General features: G+C 43.3%; 1 protein-coding gene across 2 annotated transcripts in view; it reads right to left on the minus strand.

Moving 5' to 3' along the window:
- Positions 1 to 17,125, minus strand: part of ythdc2 (YTH domain containing 2) — a 130,375-nt gene that overhangs the window by 91,784 nt on the left and 21,466 nt on the right. For both annotated transcript variants that reach the window (XM_084336259.1, XM_084336258.1), the window contains exons 5-8: positions 15,085 to 15,287; positions 12,634 to 12,800; positions 4,727 to 4,829; positions 645 to 801 (exon numbers count right to left, since the gene is read on the minus strand). In XM_084336259.1, the coding sequence (XP_084192385.1) occupies positions 645 to 801; positions 4,727 to 4,829; positions 12,634 to 12,800; positions 15,085 to 15,287 (630 nt within the window). The remainder of the gene's footprint in view (positions 1 to 644; positions 802 to 4,726; positions 4,830 to 12,633; positions 12,801 to 15,084; positions 15,288 to 17,125) is intronic.

The raw sequence follows: 17,125 nt of genomic DNA on the forward strand, positions 1-17,125 counted from the left end.
TGTTCAAATAATTTTGAATTATTCATCAATGTCTATTTAAAACTGAATCAAACCATAAACAAGGTGGCCTGTTGGGATGTTGGATCCTAATGTGAAAAACTGTGATTTTATATGTCTGCACTTTATGTGCTCATTTTATGCCTGTCTTTTTTTCTGTTGTGAAGCACTTTGAACTGCAGTTTCTGTATGAAAGGTGCTATACAAATAAAGTGTATTATTATTATTATTATTATTATTATTATTATTATTATTATTATTATTATTATTATTATTATTATTATTATTATTATTATTATCAATGATCAACAGCAGCTCAGGAGGTAGAGAGGTCGTCTGGCAACATGTCAAAGTGCCCTTGAGCAAGACACTTAATCCCTAAGAGGCAGGGAACAGTTCTATGACCTCTATTAATTTACAGTTTTCCGGGGGATAAGTGTTGCTGATGTTTATGACAGGACTGGGCGAGGGCGTCATCCTCATATGATGTTTCCAAACCAATGAGTTAGTGTTAAATAATCGTGATTTCAATATCAAAATCAGAATAATAGTGATTCCGTTTTCTTTTGGCCATATTGGAGCACAAGACAGCAAAGACCCAGTGAAGGCCAACAATAGAAAGAGAGGACAAAACAGCGAAGCCTTACTGCGGACGACGGGGCAGGAGCCGAAGTAGCGGAGGAAGAGCTCTACATCCAGGGCGGCGCTGGAGAGGATGAGCTTCAGCGTGGGTATCGTCTGGAGCAAGTCCCTCACCTTGGTCAGGAGGAAGTCACTCAGGCCGTCTCGCTCGTGGACCTCGTCCTGATGGAGGAGGTAACTTCAAATGTCAATGTGCTTCACTCTCTTTTAAGCCAAGTGGTATTTCAGTAGAACGCATTACCCTTTTGTTGTGGCACACATGTAGGTGTTCACAGGGCTGTGGTGAGGGATGGGTACCGAATTAGGTACTTTTAAGGGTACCGACCGAATCACATCGGTACTACCGAGTACCGATTCACGTGAGATCTGTCGGTGCCACATTTAGGTAATATCTTTCTTCTTTTTCTTTTTTTTGACGACGTCAATGTTTAGTTTACCACAAAACTATGAAGTGTGCCGCACGTTCACGTCAACGTTCACACACACAATATACACTTACCTAGGATTTTACTTGATTCAACAACAAAGCAGTCGGGGCAATGGCAAGCCGAAAGCGGTCGCAAGTGTTGTTACACTTTACAAAGCTAGATGCAGACAACGCTAGCTGTAATATTATATATTATAATAAATTATTTGAAGTTTGGATTATTTTTTGTACATCCGAGGTAGGTAGATTAAACTGTTAGAGACTAAAGTACAGAAAAAAGGTACCGTTGGGTACCGGTCTTGTATCACAGGTACCGGTTCAAATGTGAAAGGTACCCAACCCTAGCCATGGTCCACTGGCCTCTCTGGGAACTGTGGGAAGCCCTAGTCTCCACCACTACTGGCCTCTCTGAGAAGTCCTAGTCTCCACCACTACTGGCCTCTCTGAGAAGCCCTAGTCTCCACCACTCACTTAAAGTACTATTATAAAGAATAGTAGTAGTAGCAGTAAAACAACCAAGTAGAAATGACAGATAAATGTTACCAAACAGAGTAGCAATGCCAGGCTAAAACAGTATCAATATCAAGCTAAAACAGTATCAATATCAAGCTAAAACAGGGTATCAATACCAGGTTAAAACAGTATCAATATCAAGCTAAAGCAGTATCAATATCAAGCTAAAACAGTATCAATACCAGGCGAAAACAGTATCAATACCAGGCTAAAACAGTATCAATATCAAGCTAAAACATAGTACTAATACCAGGCTAAAACATAACTAACCTTACTATCATGCACTTGTCCTAATATACTAATATACAAAGTGTAGCACTCAACACTTTGATGAACATTGTTACTCCGCTGATAGAGTTGTGCCCTTCCTGATGACTTGTCATACAGAACTTGTAAGTCGCTTTGGATAAGAGTCAGCTAAATGACTAAATGTAATACCTTATACTTATACGTACTGTAGTGCAAAATAAATCGTTCCAGCAAAGTAGGCATTGTCAATACTGAACGACTGCGTGCTTGTCAAGAACCAATCGCGCAGTAGGTTGGGAAATACTGGATCTGTCACCTGTCATCTCTCTCTGAAAGGTCCCTGTGGCTAAAACCCAGAGTGCGCTCAGAACTTGTAGTTGTGGAGCAGAGAGGAGAGGAGAGGGGGGAGGAGAGGAGATGTTGTAAATATGTGTTCTATGCGTACGCCTGGGCAGCCAGAATCTAACTGTTCTAACAGCAATATATAATCCATTTCCGAAGCAGAACGCATATAGTTATAATAATAATAATTATTGAAAAGTTCTGGGTTTATTTGGGGGTATTTGGGGGCAATAGACCAATGTTTTGCTTTCAACCGATGAACTCCTTCCTCTCTCACCTTTTTATATATATATTTTTTTATTGTATCTACTAACATTTTATTGTATCGTTTGTTTTGTAAAGTGTCTTTGAGCATTAGGAAAAGCGTTATATAAATCTGATGTATTATTATTATTAGGAATGGTAGGCTTTTTTAAGAGTTTTTTATCTGGGTAAGAGTGCTCTCGACCAATTTGGTCTTGCCTGAGAGAAAAGCAACAATAAGAAAACATTGCTGAATCCCAGGTAAGAACAAAATAAGAGGAAATGCTAGTTAAGAACGAAATCTGTTCTTATATCGCTTCATGAATGAGGCCCAATGAGCTCCTATCTAGCTCTGGTGTCTGGCCAACTGTCCAGAGCTAGTATGAAGAAGAGGACTGTGCTGCGAGAGGACTCTACCAACAACATGAAGGGGCCTTAGATGTTTGTAAAAAGACTTCTGTAACAAGTCTCTCCACTTTCACCATTAACACTAATACACGGACAGCGCTAGGGTTTCTTTCACCATTAACACTACTACACGGACAGCGCTAGGGTTTCTTTCACCATTAACACTACTACACGGACAGCGCTAGGGTTTCTTTCACCATTACCACTAATACACGGACAGCGCTAGGGTTTCTTTCACCATTAACACTACTACTACACGGACAGCGCTAGGGTTTCTTTCACCATTACCACTAATACACGGACAACGCTATGGTTTCCCCTCCTCTTGTATCAGGAAGCAGGGGGTCACCATGGGGTCCAGCTGCACTCATGTTGCATGCTGCTATCTGCACACGTTTCTGTTAGTAAACCTTACTTTTGTAGCTTTCTGGTGTGATCCTAGCCCTTCCAGAAGCTCTGTACTTCAGCCTGGAAGAGCAGTGTCCTTTTGGAGCCTTTACAAAACTAATATGGCTTGCATATTAGTTACATGACTTATCTTGTAAAAATTTAAATAGCTTTTCACGTGTGTTGAATAAAAGCTTACCCCCCCCCCCCCCCCACCCCCTGATACACAATACCCTGATACCCTGGGATAACACATTTCTGAAGCCAAAGAGCTTGTTAATTATTGTTCTGAGTTTCTTGAACAAAGTTCTAAATGTTATATTTCAAATGTATAGTGATATAATTTATACAGTAATGTATACATCCATGTGACATAACTATAGCATTGATATTCTGATAGGCCAGGTTGTCCTGGAAAGAAAAGATACACATCACTTCACATTCTACAATACTGGGTTGAGGTTATACAGGCGTCATTACACAATTAAACGAGGCAAACTTAAAGGGGAACTCCAACATTTTGGGAAATTAGCTTATTTAACATCTTCCCTGGAGTTAGACAAGAAGATACATACCTTTTTTGTCTCTGTGCGTGCATTTTAGCTTTGGGAATAGACGCTCCGTTAGCATAGCTTAGCTTCATCACTGGAAGTGGGGGAGGGTTAGAGCCGTACAGTGCCTTACAGTGTATTGCAAGGTCTGACATTGACCAAACTTGATATGCATGACCTTGGTGGGCTCTAGGTCAACTCCTGAAAAGGGGGTCAATGTCAGACCTTGCAATCAAAAGTTAGGGGCGCACTGAAATTATGGCAAGGGTTATTAGCCCCCTAACTTATGATTGCAAAGTCTGACATTGACCCCCTTTTCAGGAGTTGACCTAGAGCCCACCAAGGTCATGCATATCAAGTTTGGTCAATGTCAGACCTTGCAATACACTGTAAGGCACTGTAAGGCTCTAACCCTCCCCCACTTCCAGTGATGAAGCTAAGCTATGCTAACGGAGCGTCTATTCCCAAAGCTAAAATGCACGCACAGAGACAAAAAAGGTATGTATCTTCTTGTCTAACTCCAGGGAAGATGTTAAATAAGCTAATTTCCCAAAATGTTGGAGTTCCCCTTTAAAGGAACACGCCAACATTTTGGGAAATTAGCTTACCGTCTTCTCCAAAGAGAGACAAGAAGATGGATACCAGTTTCCTCTCTGTGCGTTCAGTAGAAAGCTATCTGACTGCATGTTAGCCTAGCTTAGCACAATGAATGGAAGCGGACATGACCAGAGAGGCGTTAGTTGGACAATGCCTAGGCTAACCGGTCATGTCCGCTTCCATTCATTGTGCTAAGCTAGGCTAACATGCAGCCAGATAGCTTTCTACTGAACGCACAGAGAGGAAACTGGTATCCATCTTCTTGTCTCTCTCAGGAGAAGATGGTAAGCTAATTTCCCAAAATGTTGGCGTGTTCCTTTAAAATAGGAACAACTGGCTCCAGCGGGGCACCTCTGGTCAAAACACTCACCACAATGACGTGTGTGACGGTGGCCAGGGTGGCGTCTCCGGCCATCAGGGTTCTCAGCAACACCCCACTGGTGCAAAAGGTCAGGAGTGTCTTAGGAGAGACCCTGTGGGTTCAAAGGTCAACAGGCCATCAGATGGGGAAACTTATATATAGCACACAACTGCCGTCATACCAACACGGTCTCGTCAGAAAACATAAATAAAGTACCAATCAGCCACAGGGTATATAATGTATGTTGTGTTGTGATAGCCGTAATATATATTTCATCATCAACCTTTATTTATTCTCGAAAATACAATTGAGGTCACCCTCATTTTCGATGTCGTCAAGACTTTAGACATTTCAATGCACACATTTCTACAATATAACAATAATAAATATGAATAACTATCTATATAGTACAATATTTACATATTGTAATGGCAAAAGTCCAAAACAAACACCACGACCAGGAGTCGACAAAACAATCATCGTCTCTGGGGCGAGTGCTCTCACCACCATCTAACCATGATTATAGTTAGAGTTGAGGTTAGTTTTTAACATTCGCTGAACGGTTGTGGTTAAGACATAAAGTTAAGGTTAATGTTAGGGTTCCATCCCCAGCAGGGGAACTTAAAAGTATATAATTTTTTTGTATCTACTTTTTTCTCCTCCTTTTTTCTGTATTTTCTCCCATCCCAATTTTTTGTCGTTATGCCAATTCCCCCCTACCCTTCCTGGTCGTTGTGCGCATTTGCCCCCCACTTACCGGTCTAGGGAGCGCTGAAAGTCTATCACATGCTTCCTCCGATACACGTGGAGACAGCCAGCCGCCTCTTTTCACCTGACAGCGAGGACTCTCACTGGGGAAGTGTAACGCGTGGGAGGATCACACTACCTCCCCCAGTCCCCTCCCTCGCTGTGCAGGCGCCCTGACCGACATGTAGGAGTCGCTGTTTACAACGACCAGGATACACCCGACTGGCTTCCCACCCACTGACACTGCCAATTGTGTCAGTATGGACGACCGACCAAGCCGGAGGCACCACTGACAGCCGGATTCGATACCAGTGTCTCTGCGGTGGTAGACAGACGCTTAGTCCGCTGCGCTACCCGGCCGCCCTACTTAAAGGTATTTTCAAAACTATATGTACGTATTTGTAATATGTACAAATGCATTATTCCCACTGCTCCATTGTTGAGCGAATTGTTGATTCTCTCTGTCGGCACCCGCACACGTCAACCTGTTTGAGTTAGTGTCAGTATTTCCACTCGCTCTGTTGTTGAGTGCGCTACAACCATAGAGGGCCGTTAGTTATGCAGATCAGCAGCACCTACTGACGTCAGGGAGCAAGTCAAATCAGAATGGCATATTTCACTGGGGAGGATATTGTCTCAACTGAATTGGAGCAATCCGCCAAAATGAGAATTAGAGACACAGACCCTATTGATACAAACCCCCATTGCTAGAAAACAATGCTAAACACTGAAAAAGGCCATTTATAAGACAGGGGACCTTTAAAATATTTGGGCTGAAATCTACATAGTTTGAAAACTACTAATACTCAGACTAACAATGGCTGCCTAGTTTACACCTAGTTTAGACTAGAGCTACTGTAGCTAGTTTAGTTCAGAGGCATGATTCACCTTCAAGGTAATACAACTGATACAGAGGAGATAATCCCTCATCACAGACATGAGCACAGATGCTTATATTATGAGAAATATTACTACCTCCAGAAGCTCTCAAGGTTCGCCACAATACTAATTCCACACACGTGTCAGACTGCTAATAATAATTGTATTCAATAATAATAGTACTCGCTCTTCAAATTTCAAGTTGATTTGTCCCGTCCCTAACATTTTACAGTAGTGACATTTCTTGGCTCCTGTCTAGCAGCAGCATCGACACAGTAGTGCAGAATAAGCAATAGAAACGGTGTGTGATATAAAATTTATAGCAATAACATAAAAAATGTAAAAAAAAAGGAATAGCATCAATTTACAGTAAAAGTGTAGTGTGTGTGCAAATCAGTATTGTGTGCAAGTCAGTATTGTGTGCAAGTCAGTATTGTGTGCACTGCAAATCAATAGTGTGCAAGTCAGTATTGTGTGCAAATCAGTAGCAGTGATACAATAGCACTGGTTTCCTCAGTCGCCGGTCGTACCGGAGGGTATGAACTGGTCTGGAGTCTGCTGCTCGGGGCCCTGAGGCTAGGGGTGGGAATCACCAGTTTGATCACAATACGATACGCATCGTATCATATCGTGGCAGACTGTGATATCTGCAAATATCGTATCGTTGTCCAAAGAATCGATACGATATTTGTCGATATCACAAAGTCTGCCACGATATGATTCAGGTGCCTGCGATCGATATGAGACGATATCATATGTCCATTTAACAAAATCAGTAACATTAAGATCAACTCAAAAAGGCAACGAAAAATATATTTGACATTTACATTTTTTAGTTCTTCCAGACATTTAAATGAAACGAAATCTATTGTTTTTAATACAAATAAACCTCATGTTCACTGTAAAGTGCCACGTTTTGATATCGAGCTTCAAACCTTTTTGGAACTCACAACACACAACATAAAACCCCTCCCTACCGCTCTCTCCCAAACCGTTCCTACAACAACAAAGGAGGCTCTGGTTGTGTCTCTGTAGAAGACCAGTCAGGAGGCTCTGGTTGTGTCTCTGTAGAAGACCAGTCAGGAGGCTCTGGTTGTGTCTCTGTAGAAGACCAGTCAGAAGGCTCTGGTTGTGTCTCTGTAGAAGACCAGTAAGGAGGCTCTGGTTGTGTCTCTGTAGAAGACCAGTCAGGATGCTCTGGTTGTGTCTCATTAGAAGACCAGTCAGGATGCTCTGGTTGTGTCTCTGTAGAAGACCAGTCAGGAGACTCTGGTTGTGTCTCTGTAGAAGACCAGTCAGGAGACTCTGGTTGTGTCTCTGTAGAAGACCAGTCAGAAGGCTCTGGTTGTGTCTCTGTAGAAGACCAGTCAGGAGACTCTGGTTGTGTCTCTGTAGAAGACCAGTCAGGTGGCTCTGGTTGTGTCTCTGTAGAAGACCCGTCAGGAGGCTCTGGTTGTGTCTCTGTAGAAGACCAGTCAGAAGGCTCTGGTTGTGTCTCTGTAGAAGACCAGTCAGGAGGCTCTGGTTGTGTCTCTGTAGAAGACCTGTCAGGAGGCTCTGGTTGTGTCTCTGTAGAAGACCAGTCAGGAGGCTCTGGTTGTGTCTCTGTAGAAGACCAGTCAGGAGGCTCTGGTTGTGTCTCTGTAGAAGACCAGTCAGGAGGCTCTGGTTGTGTCTCTGTAGAAGACCAGTCAGGAGGCTCTGGTTGTGTCTCTGTAGAAGACCAGTAAGGAGGCTCTGGTTGTGTCTCTGTAGAAGACCAGTCAGAAGGCTCTGGTTGTGTCTCTGTAGAAGACCAGTCAGGAGGCTCTGGTTGTGTCTCTGTAGAAGACCAGTCAGGATGCTCTGGTTGTGTCTCTGTAGAAGACCAGTCAGGAGGCTCTGGTTGTGTCTCTGTAGAAGACCAGTCAGAAGGCTCTGGTTGTGTCTCTGTAGAAGCCTGTAGGATCTGGGGCCCCATGTCGAATGTCGTTAGCCGCCTGAGGTGAAAAGAGACGTTGTGCTTTCTTCACCACCTGTCTGGTGTCCTCGTCCCAGGTGAGGTCCTCTGTGATGTCTGGTGAGCTCGTCCCAGGTGAGCTCCTCTGTGATGTCTGGTGAGCTGGTCCCAGGTGAGGTCCTCTGTGATGTCTGGTGAGCTGGTCCCAGGTGAGGTCCTCTGTGATGTCTGGTGAGCTCATCCCAGGTGAGGTCCTCTGTGATGTCTGGTGAGCTGGTCCCAGGTGAGCTCCTCTGTGATGTCTGGTGAGCTGGTCCCAGGTGAGCTCCTCTGTGATGTCTGGTGAGCTCGTCCCAGGTGAGCTCCTCTGTGATGTCTGGTGAGCTCGTCCCAGGTGAGCTCCTCTGTGATGTCTGGTGAGCTGGTCCCAGGTGAGCTCCTCTGTGATGTCTGGTGAGCTGGTCCCAGGTGAGCTCCTCTGTGATGTCTGGTGAGCTGGTCCCAGGTGAGCTCCTCTGTGATGTCTGGTGAGCTGGTCCCAGGTGAGCTCCTCTGTGATGTCTGGTGAGCTGGTCCCAGGTGAGCTCCTCTGTGATGTCTGGTGTCCTCGTCCCAGGTGAGGTCCTCTGTGATGTCTGGTGAGCTGGTCCCAGGTGAGCTCCTCTGTGATGTCTGGTGTCCTCGTCCCAGGTGAGGTCCTCTGTGATGTCTGGTGAGCTGGTCCCAGGTGAGCTCCTCTGTGATGTCTGGTGTCCTCGTCCCAGGTGAGGTCCTCTGTGATGTCTGGTGAGCTGGTCCCAGGTGAGCTCCTCTGTGATGTCTGGTGAGCTCATCCCAGGTGAGCTCCTCTGTGATGTCTGGTGAGCTGGTCCCAGGTGAGCTCCTCTGTGATGTCTGGTGAGCTCATCCCAGGTGAGCTCCTCTGTGATGTCTGGTGAGCTGGTCCCAGGTGAGCTCCTCTGTGATGTCTGGTGAGCTCATCCCAGGTGAGCTCCTCTGTGATGTCTGGTGAGCTGGTCCCAGGTGAGCTCCTCTGTGATGTCTGGTGAGCTCATCCCAGGTGAAGTCCTTGGTGATGTGAACACAGAAAAACTTGAAGCTGCTGACTCTCCAGAGCAGACCTGTTGTTGATGGGGACCAGCCTTCCTCTCCTGTAGACCATGACCAGCTGCTTGTTCACCCTGCACCATTGTGCATGTTAGTGTACTCGACTATATCAAATAGAATAAACAATACAATATGCAATAAGTGCAATCATGATAAAAATGTGTACAATCAATTAAAACAATTATAGTTTATGGTGGAATGGTTGGTGATCAAGGACATAAACTGACCAAAGTACTGTGTTTTAGGATTTGTTGTATGATGTTCCACGTGTCAGGAGCACAGAAGCTAAAAGATTTCCCAAGTTCAGTACAAACTCTAGGTGCTTTAATTGTCAGCCAATCATTGGAACGTGTACCATAGGGAGCAGAGAAGTAAGATAAATCGGGCGATCTCCAATTATGGCGTTATACAGAAGCAGATGCCAATGCAGCTCTCGCCTCTCTGCTAGGGAGGACCATCCAGTTGGACCGTTCAGGAGTCTCCTGAACACAGGGAGACCAATCCCAAGTCGATCTGCACTTTCTCGGCCGAGCTATAGTCGCTTTTCTGCCCCTACTCCCCAAACTCTGCATGCACAGATTGCCCAGGTAGTCTCTCTGGATTGACCAGACACTCAACAATTCGCTCAACAATGGAGCAGTGGGAATAATGCATTTGTACATATTACAAATATGTACATATAGTTTTCAAAATACTTTTAAGTGACCTTCGATTTTTTTTGGGAATTCGAAGCTTCGGGCCGAGATTCGATTTTAATTCGAAGCTTCGAGATTAAATTTTTTTTTATAAATTTTTATTTTTAAATAAAATTATGTTGTGGGACTTGTCCAGCACATTGTTCAACTTTGTCAGTGCTGTAAAGTTTAAACCTTTTTAAATCTTAGACAAACCAAACACTGTGCTTTCATGAAATATTGTAAGCAGTCATTTGAGGCTTTATAAAAGCAGCACAATGAACACAAATGCAGTCAGTGCCGTCAGTGCCGAGTCCGACCTCATCTTAAATAACAAACAGCATTGCTTGTTGTAGTTAACAAAGAGAGGCAGAGTTGATTCTAAAAAAAAAGAAAAAAAATTATATATATATTTTTTTATAATCGAATTTTATTTTCATATTCGAATCACATGCCTATCGAATGAAGCTTCGAAGTATTTAAGACAGCCCTACCAGACACACAACCGCCGGTTTGAGAGTCACTTCCTACATACAAGCCCAGGGGCCTCGCCTCCGCTGAAGGTGATCACTCGCTTCCCGGTAGACTGAATAACTTTTACTCCAGATTTGATGAAAATAACACAGAGCGTCCTGTTTTTACTCCTTCCAACCCCAGTGACTTGTCTGGGCTGACTGTCACAGAACATGAGGTGCGCAAGGTCCTGTCCAGTACTAAGGCTAGGAAAGCCACTGGCCCGGACGGCATTCCTCCCAGGGCCGTCAGACTCTGCTCTGAGCAGCTTGCCCCTGTGCTCACAAACCTTTTTAATATGTCACTGGAGCGCCGCCTTGTTCCAAGGAGCTTCAAGGAATCTACTATCATTCCGGTTCCCAAGAAATCACCTGTGACTTGTCTTAATGATTACAGACCTATTGCTCTAACCTAACCTCAGTTTTAATTAAATGTTTAGAGCGGCTAGTGCTGAATTATATAAAAGGTCAGATTCCTACCTGTCTTGATCCCTGGCAGTTCGCCTACAAGAAAAATAGATCAGTAGATGATGCTATTTCCTTAGCTCTTAATCCTGTGTATAAACACTTAGATAAGAAACTCCTATGTTAGATTATAGCTCTGCTTTTAATACGCTTATCTAATCCACAAACTTCAGTGTCTGGGTCTATGCGACGCCATCTGTGAATGGATTCTTAGCTTTTTAATTTTGAGACCTCAAGAGTCAGGATTGGAAACAATATGTCTGATGAACTTGTTTTAAGTACTGGTTCTCCACAAGGCTGCATTCTAAGCCCTTTACTGTTCTCTCTCTGCACTCATGACTGTACTGCTTCCTATGATAAGAATCTGATAGTAAAGTATGCTGATGATACCACGGTCATTGGGCGTATAAACTCAAACGACGAGTCATTTTATAGATCAGAGGTACAGAACCTAGTTAGGTGGAGTGAGACCAATAACCTCACCCTGAATGCTTCCAAAACGAAGGAGCTAGTCATCGATTTTAGACATAGCAAGGTATCCCATCTCTCCATTACCATAAATGGCTCAGAGGTGGAGATGGTGAGCAGTTTTAAATTTCTCTGGGTCACTATTTTAAATGACCTGAGCTGGCACTCCAATACCAGAACCATTGTTAAAAGGTCCCAGCAACGTCTTTTCTTTCTCAGGAAACTGAAAGAGTTCACAAATAACAGGGTGATTCTACACAACTTCTATCGCTGTGTGATCGAGAGCGTCCTTACTTCCTCCTGTACAATATGGTTTGGTAACATCACAGACCAGGAGAAGAAATCTCTGAATAGGATTGTGAGTCTTGCACGCAAGACAATCGGGTCTAGCCTGCCAGCTCTAGAAGAGATCTATGGTGCCAGGCTGCTTTCCCGTGCCTCTGGCATTATCAACGACCCCTCTGGTCACCCAGCCGCAGGCCTCTTTGTCCCCCTCCCATCGGGCAGACGTTACCGCTCTATCACATGCTCTACCTCTCGGTTTACAAAGAGCTTTTTCCCCAGTGCTGTGCGGAGCCTGAATGACTCCAAAGGCTAGTTTTGTATTTTATCCTATTTTGTTTCTGTGTTTTTATTCGTTTTTTAGTCAGGTTTGTGGAAACGCTGTTTTAACTATGATATGCACTTTTAGGGGATGTTCGATATCAATTTTAGCATTTGTCCTTTTTATACTGTCTGTGTTTTTACATATTTTTCCTGTACTGTTTACACAGTGTTTGCTCGTGTACCCGTATTCCAATGTGGATTCGTCCATACATGGCAATAAAAATCTTTGACTTTGACTTGACTTGAGGTGCTTTCGGAAAAGTGACTATAGCTCTGGATTAGTCTCTCCGTGTTCAGGAGACCCAGGCATATATATATATATATATTTAAAAAAAAAAGTCTATTGGATCATGTCTCCAGCACCCACAGCCGTAGCTACAACCACTTACACCGAGGCTCTAATCAACATTCATTCATGTTATCCCCCCGCGCTCTCCCATGAGCCGAAAGTACCGGAAGTGTTGCATGGTCTATAGATTACATCTCCGCACCACAAGATGAAAGAAGATGCCGCTTCACCTGCTCTCCAGTCTGATCTGATAGCCAATGGTCTGGCCGATGCTCTCCCCCCTCTCCGCCGCCACCCGCTCAGCCACAGCGATGGCCGCCAGCCGCCTGGGCTGCGTGCAGAAGATCCTGCAGGTGCTTCCCGTCCTGCTGCAGTCGTCCAGCAGGAACTGAGGAATCTGGGAAACACAAGGACATTTGATGAGACTGAAACAGGTCACAACTTCTGTTCAAGGACGGCGGTTATGAACCTCAGTTATATACGTAACTATCGATTTAACTTCACATGAAGGAGAAAGAAGGTTACTTGACTTGACACGAGAGCTTGACATACTGGGGTACCTACGGATCCCCATCGTCTAGTTTCATATGACACCAGTGTCTTCACTGTAGCTTTAAAGCCAAGCCTGGTACAGTCTCTAAAAGACAGTAATGACAGCCGACCCTGCGGGTCTCAGAGGGTTAAAGTATTAACCTCTTAACCCCTAGCCATATTTTCAGAAAATGTAAAGTCCATAGTAAATGGAAGATTGCTCCACTTCTACATGGCCATTTGCATGTTCTTGGTATCTAGGGACATCTATGGACCTCAGGGAATGTATTCCAAGTGTCGGAAATATTGTGCCTGTTACTATGCTTGAGTAAATTGTAATGAACCAAGGAGGAGAATATAAATTATTCCTTTTTTCTTTTGACCGTGAATAACACCATGCTAACATTGACCAAAAGTGAATCATTTCATTCAGCACCTTCTTGAGATCAAGTGACATGTACTAAAAATCTAAGCAAATGAACCAAGGGCAGATGATTTACAGGGTTTTTTGTAGATACAGTACTGAATTTTGCCATCCGGACAATGCAATTTGAAATATGAATATAAAATATCAGTCCTATAAATGTCCTTATTATGGCCAAGTCATACATCTATGGATCGGCCCAACTCTCCTCTTTCCAATGGCAGAGTTAAATCTGGATTTAGTACCACCAGGCGCCTGTAGCAAAGACTGAATGAACTCTACTGTAAGTAAAGTTACTTTTGTATGTGTCCATAGCTCCGCCATTTTTTACCGGATTGCGGTGCGTTTTTCCCCCTAGACGTTCACAGAAAGGTAAAGAAACAATATATGTTGTATTTTATGGAAATAACGTTGAGGTTTGTTCAACCCATTGGGATATAAACACGATTTCCATGTCAATATTTGTAAAAGAAAATTGGTTGGCCTACGTTTGTATGCAGCTGGTGTGAGCTGGGTAGTGTAGTTTTATGAAATTTCAATCTCCATCGAAAGCCCTGGGTCCTCCTCTTTCTTAGAACTACAACTATTTCATGACGGCTTCCCTTCCTCGCGTCTGAATCATCCGTTTTCCGGTGCAATGCACTGAGATTTTTTATAAGCTCATATTTAGCTAATAACACTTTTTGGTAAACAAACGTAGTGATGAACATATACACTTTGACTGCCGTTTTGATAGGGTTAGGTAATGACTCTTGGCTACATTTGAAAAAGAAACGCAACATCACTTAACACAATGGCGCACAACCACGGAGATCTCCGTGTTTCGATTCCACCCGTTGTGGACAGAAGCACGGATATATCCGTGGCAAGTTGTTATTGCTTTTATTCCATTTTAATAACCTATTCAAGGTCGCCGAGCGGCACTGCAGATTTACCCTACTTTTTTTTTGGGTTTTCTAATGTAGTTTTCTACTCATCTGAAGCGATAGCTATTGTCTGTTGCACGGGATACGTTTTGAATTGCGGATTTCACTATGCAATAAGGGGATTTATCATCAGCCAATGGACAGCGATCTACCAGATGGCGATCGATAACGGGGAAATGCTCGGGGGGATCCAACCAGCTCATGGTAAGATCTTTTTCACGTAAATTACAGCCCGATCGAGCCTTGTTATGATACGATACGATCGGCCTATGTGGCTAGTTAGACGAACACGGTTATTGGTAATCAATAATAAGAAACGACGTACCCCCCCCCCCCCTTTCATGCATACATGCTTGAGGATCGTGCCGATCATATGCAGTTTGAGTTTTAACTGTAGCATCTGTATAACGGAAATGCCATTGGCTATAACGTTAACAGCTATTAGCCCTTTATCTAGCCTTCGAGAAAATATACTAGACCAAATCCCGTATAACGCTTATATTCACGGCGCTATAAAATGAGAACGTATTGATGATTTTTTTTTTCTTTAAGCCATTTTGAAGGGACGGTTTATGGCCTCAATTGACAATGAGAATGGACAGATAGCAATACAAACAGCCCCACGTCTGTTTACATTTGCCGGTCCTCTAGAGATTTATTAGACGCATCCCAATGGCCCCGAATGTGTTAATACGGACTGTATTGATCCATTTGTGACGTCAAAAAAATAAACGTCAATTAAAATAAAAAACAGCAGGCCCACTGCGGCTACGTCCATGACATGACTCTCTCCTCCTCACCTGCGTGGTCTTCCCAGAGCCGGTCTCTCCCAGCACCAGCACCACCCTGTTGTCCTTAATGAGCTGGACAATCTCTTCCTGGCGCCTGTACACGGGCAGGGAGTGCCGGAAGCTGTCCAGCTCAGACGGCCGTCTCGCCGGCGGCACCAGGGGGATGCCACTGTTCAGCCGCCCGCTCGTCCGGTTCCTATCTCGCCCGCCGTCTGGAGCGGAGAGAGAACCCAGGCAAGCATTTAAGTAATACATTCACAGAGCTTTCAGAAAGGTGCGGAATAAAAGCATTTAAGTAATACATTCACAGAGCTTTCAGAAAGGTGCGGAATAAAAGCATTTAAGTAATACATTCACAGAGCTTTCAGAAAGGTGCAGAATAAAAGCATTTAAATAATACATCCACAGAGCTTTCAGAAAGGTGCAGAATAAAATCATTTAAATAATACATTCATAGCAGGGCTGGACATTAAGGCTTGTCCAATTGTCCGGGACAAGTAAAAAGAAAAATGGTCGGACAAGCATAATAAAATTGTACTTGTCCGACCGGACAAGTAAAAAAAAAATATATATATATATATATATATATATATATATATATATATATATATTCCCCAAACTAATAGTAACTTTATTCCATCTGATCAGAAAGTGCCTGTCTCACAGGGTCACACTGGAAACTCTCACTGTACATCAATATTACTTGTCCCGGACAAACGGTGCGCGTCTTCTGAGTGCTCGCTTAGTAGTTGACAGTGGCACGAGACCTGCAAACATATCAGAATGTTTCATAAAGGTTCCTACTTCCTGCGATACTGGCCATCCTCTCAGTCAATGGAGCAATCGCAAACATGCTGCACTATTTGAAGTGGATAACGTTAAACACAGCAGAAGAAGATAGAGAACAGACAGACTGACCAACAGGGAACTGCATCCAACCCTAGTACAACCCTTGAGTCTAAGGTAAGGAGTCTATTGGAACTGTATACAGTAGTCAGATATTAGTTAGCATTCTAGCTTGATCGCGGGTTGCTTGCTAGCTAACGTTAGCCCTGTGTGTGAAAAAACTTTACACAGCAGCAGTTGATTTGATTGTGTGTGTATCGTTTAGGGCTGACCTTTGAAGCTTTTTTTGGCAATGGAAGCTTCGGGGCCGAGCTTCGATTTTAATTCGAAGCAAAAAAAAATATATATATATATATATATATATATATATTTTTTTTTTGTATCTTATGTTGTGGGACTTGTACAGCAGTTTGGTAATTTTTTTTACTTAAATTTAAAACGTTGTTTTTAAATGTGCTATATAAATAAAGTGGATTGGATTAATTAATTAAGTAGCACCTTTCGTGACTGACGCAGCCAACAAGGTTTCACTCGGCTGTGCTGCCTGGGTGCAGTGGGGCTGCTCTCACAGCCAACGACATGACATTACATAATTATGTTGCAACCTTCGTCTATCAAGCAAACAATTATATTATATTTAATTCATAATTATATCAGACAATGCACCTACAAAAGCAGATGATTACAATTAAATTAGCCAACTTGGTAACACATTAGTCATAGCAGCATAGGCATAGCCTTATTAATGTTTTGTGTGGCATCGCCGTCGTGTACAACGATACTTACGTTTTTTAAGTGATTTGACAAAGTTGTTTGTTGTTGTAGAGTTGTGATATGCCATTTTCTTCTGGCATATCTGGCACTCTGCTTTTTGGGCATTGTCTTTGCATATTTTAAAGTGTAACCACACGTCTGATGACTTCTTTGTCGACATGTCTGCTGCACATGTCCTTGTTGTTTTCAACACCGATAATCTCCATGTGATTGTTGTAGAGAGGTGGAGTCGAGGCGCCACTTACTTTTGTTTAAAGGATAACTCCACTTTTTTTTTAAATTAGCTTATTTAACATCTTCCCTGGAGTTAGACAAGAAGATACATACCTTTTTTGTCTCTGTGCGTGCATTTTAGCTTTGGGAATAGACGCTCCGTTAGCATAGCTTAGCTTCATCACTGGAAGTGGGGGAGGACAGTAGCCTTACAGTG

Source organism: Notolepis coatsorum (genome assembly GCF_963971535.1).
Source record: "Notolepis coatsorum genome assembly, chromosome: 19".
NCBI classification, from domain to species: domain Eukaryota; kingdom Metazoa; phylum Chordata; class Actinopteri; order Aulopiformes; family Paralepididae; genus Notolepis; species Notolepis coatsorum.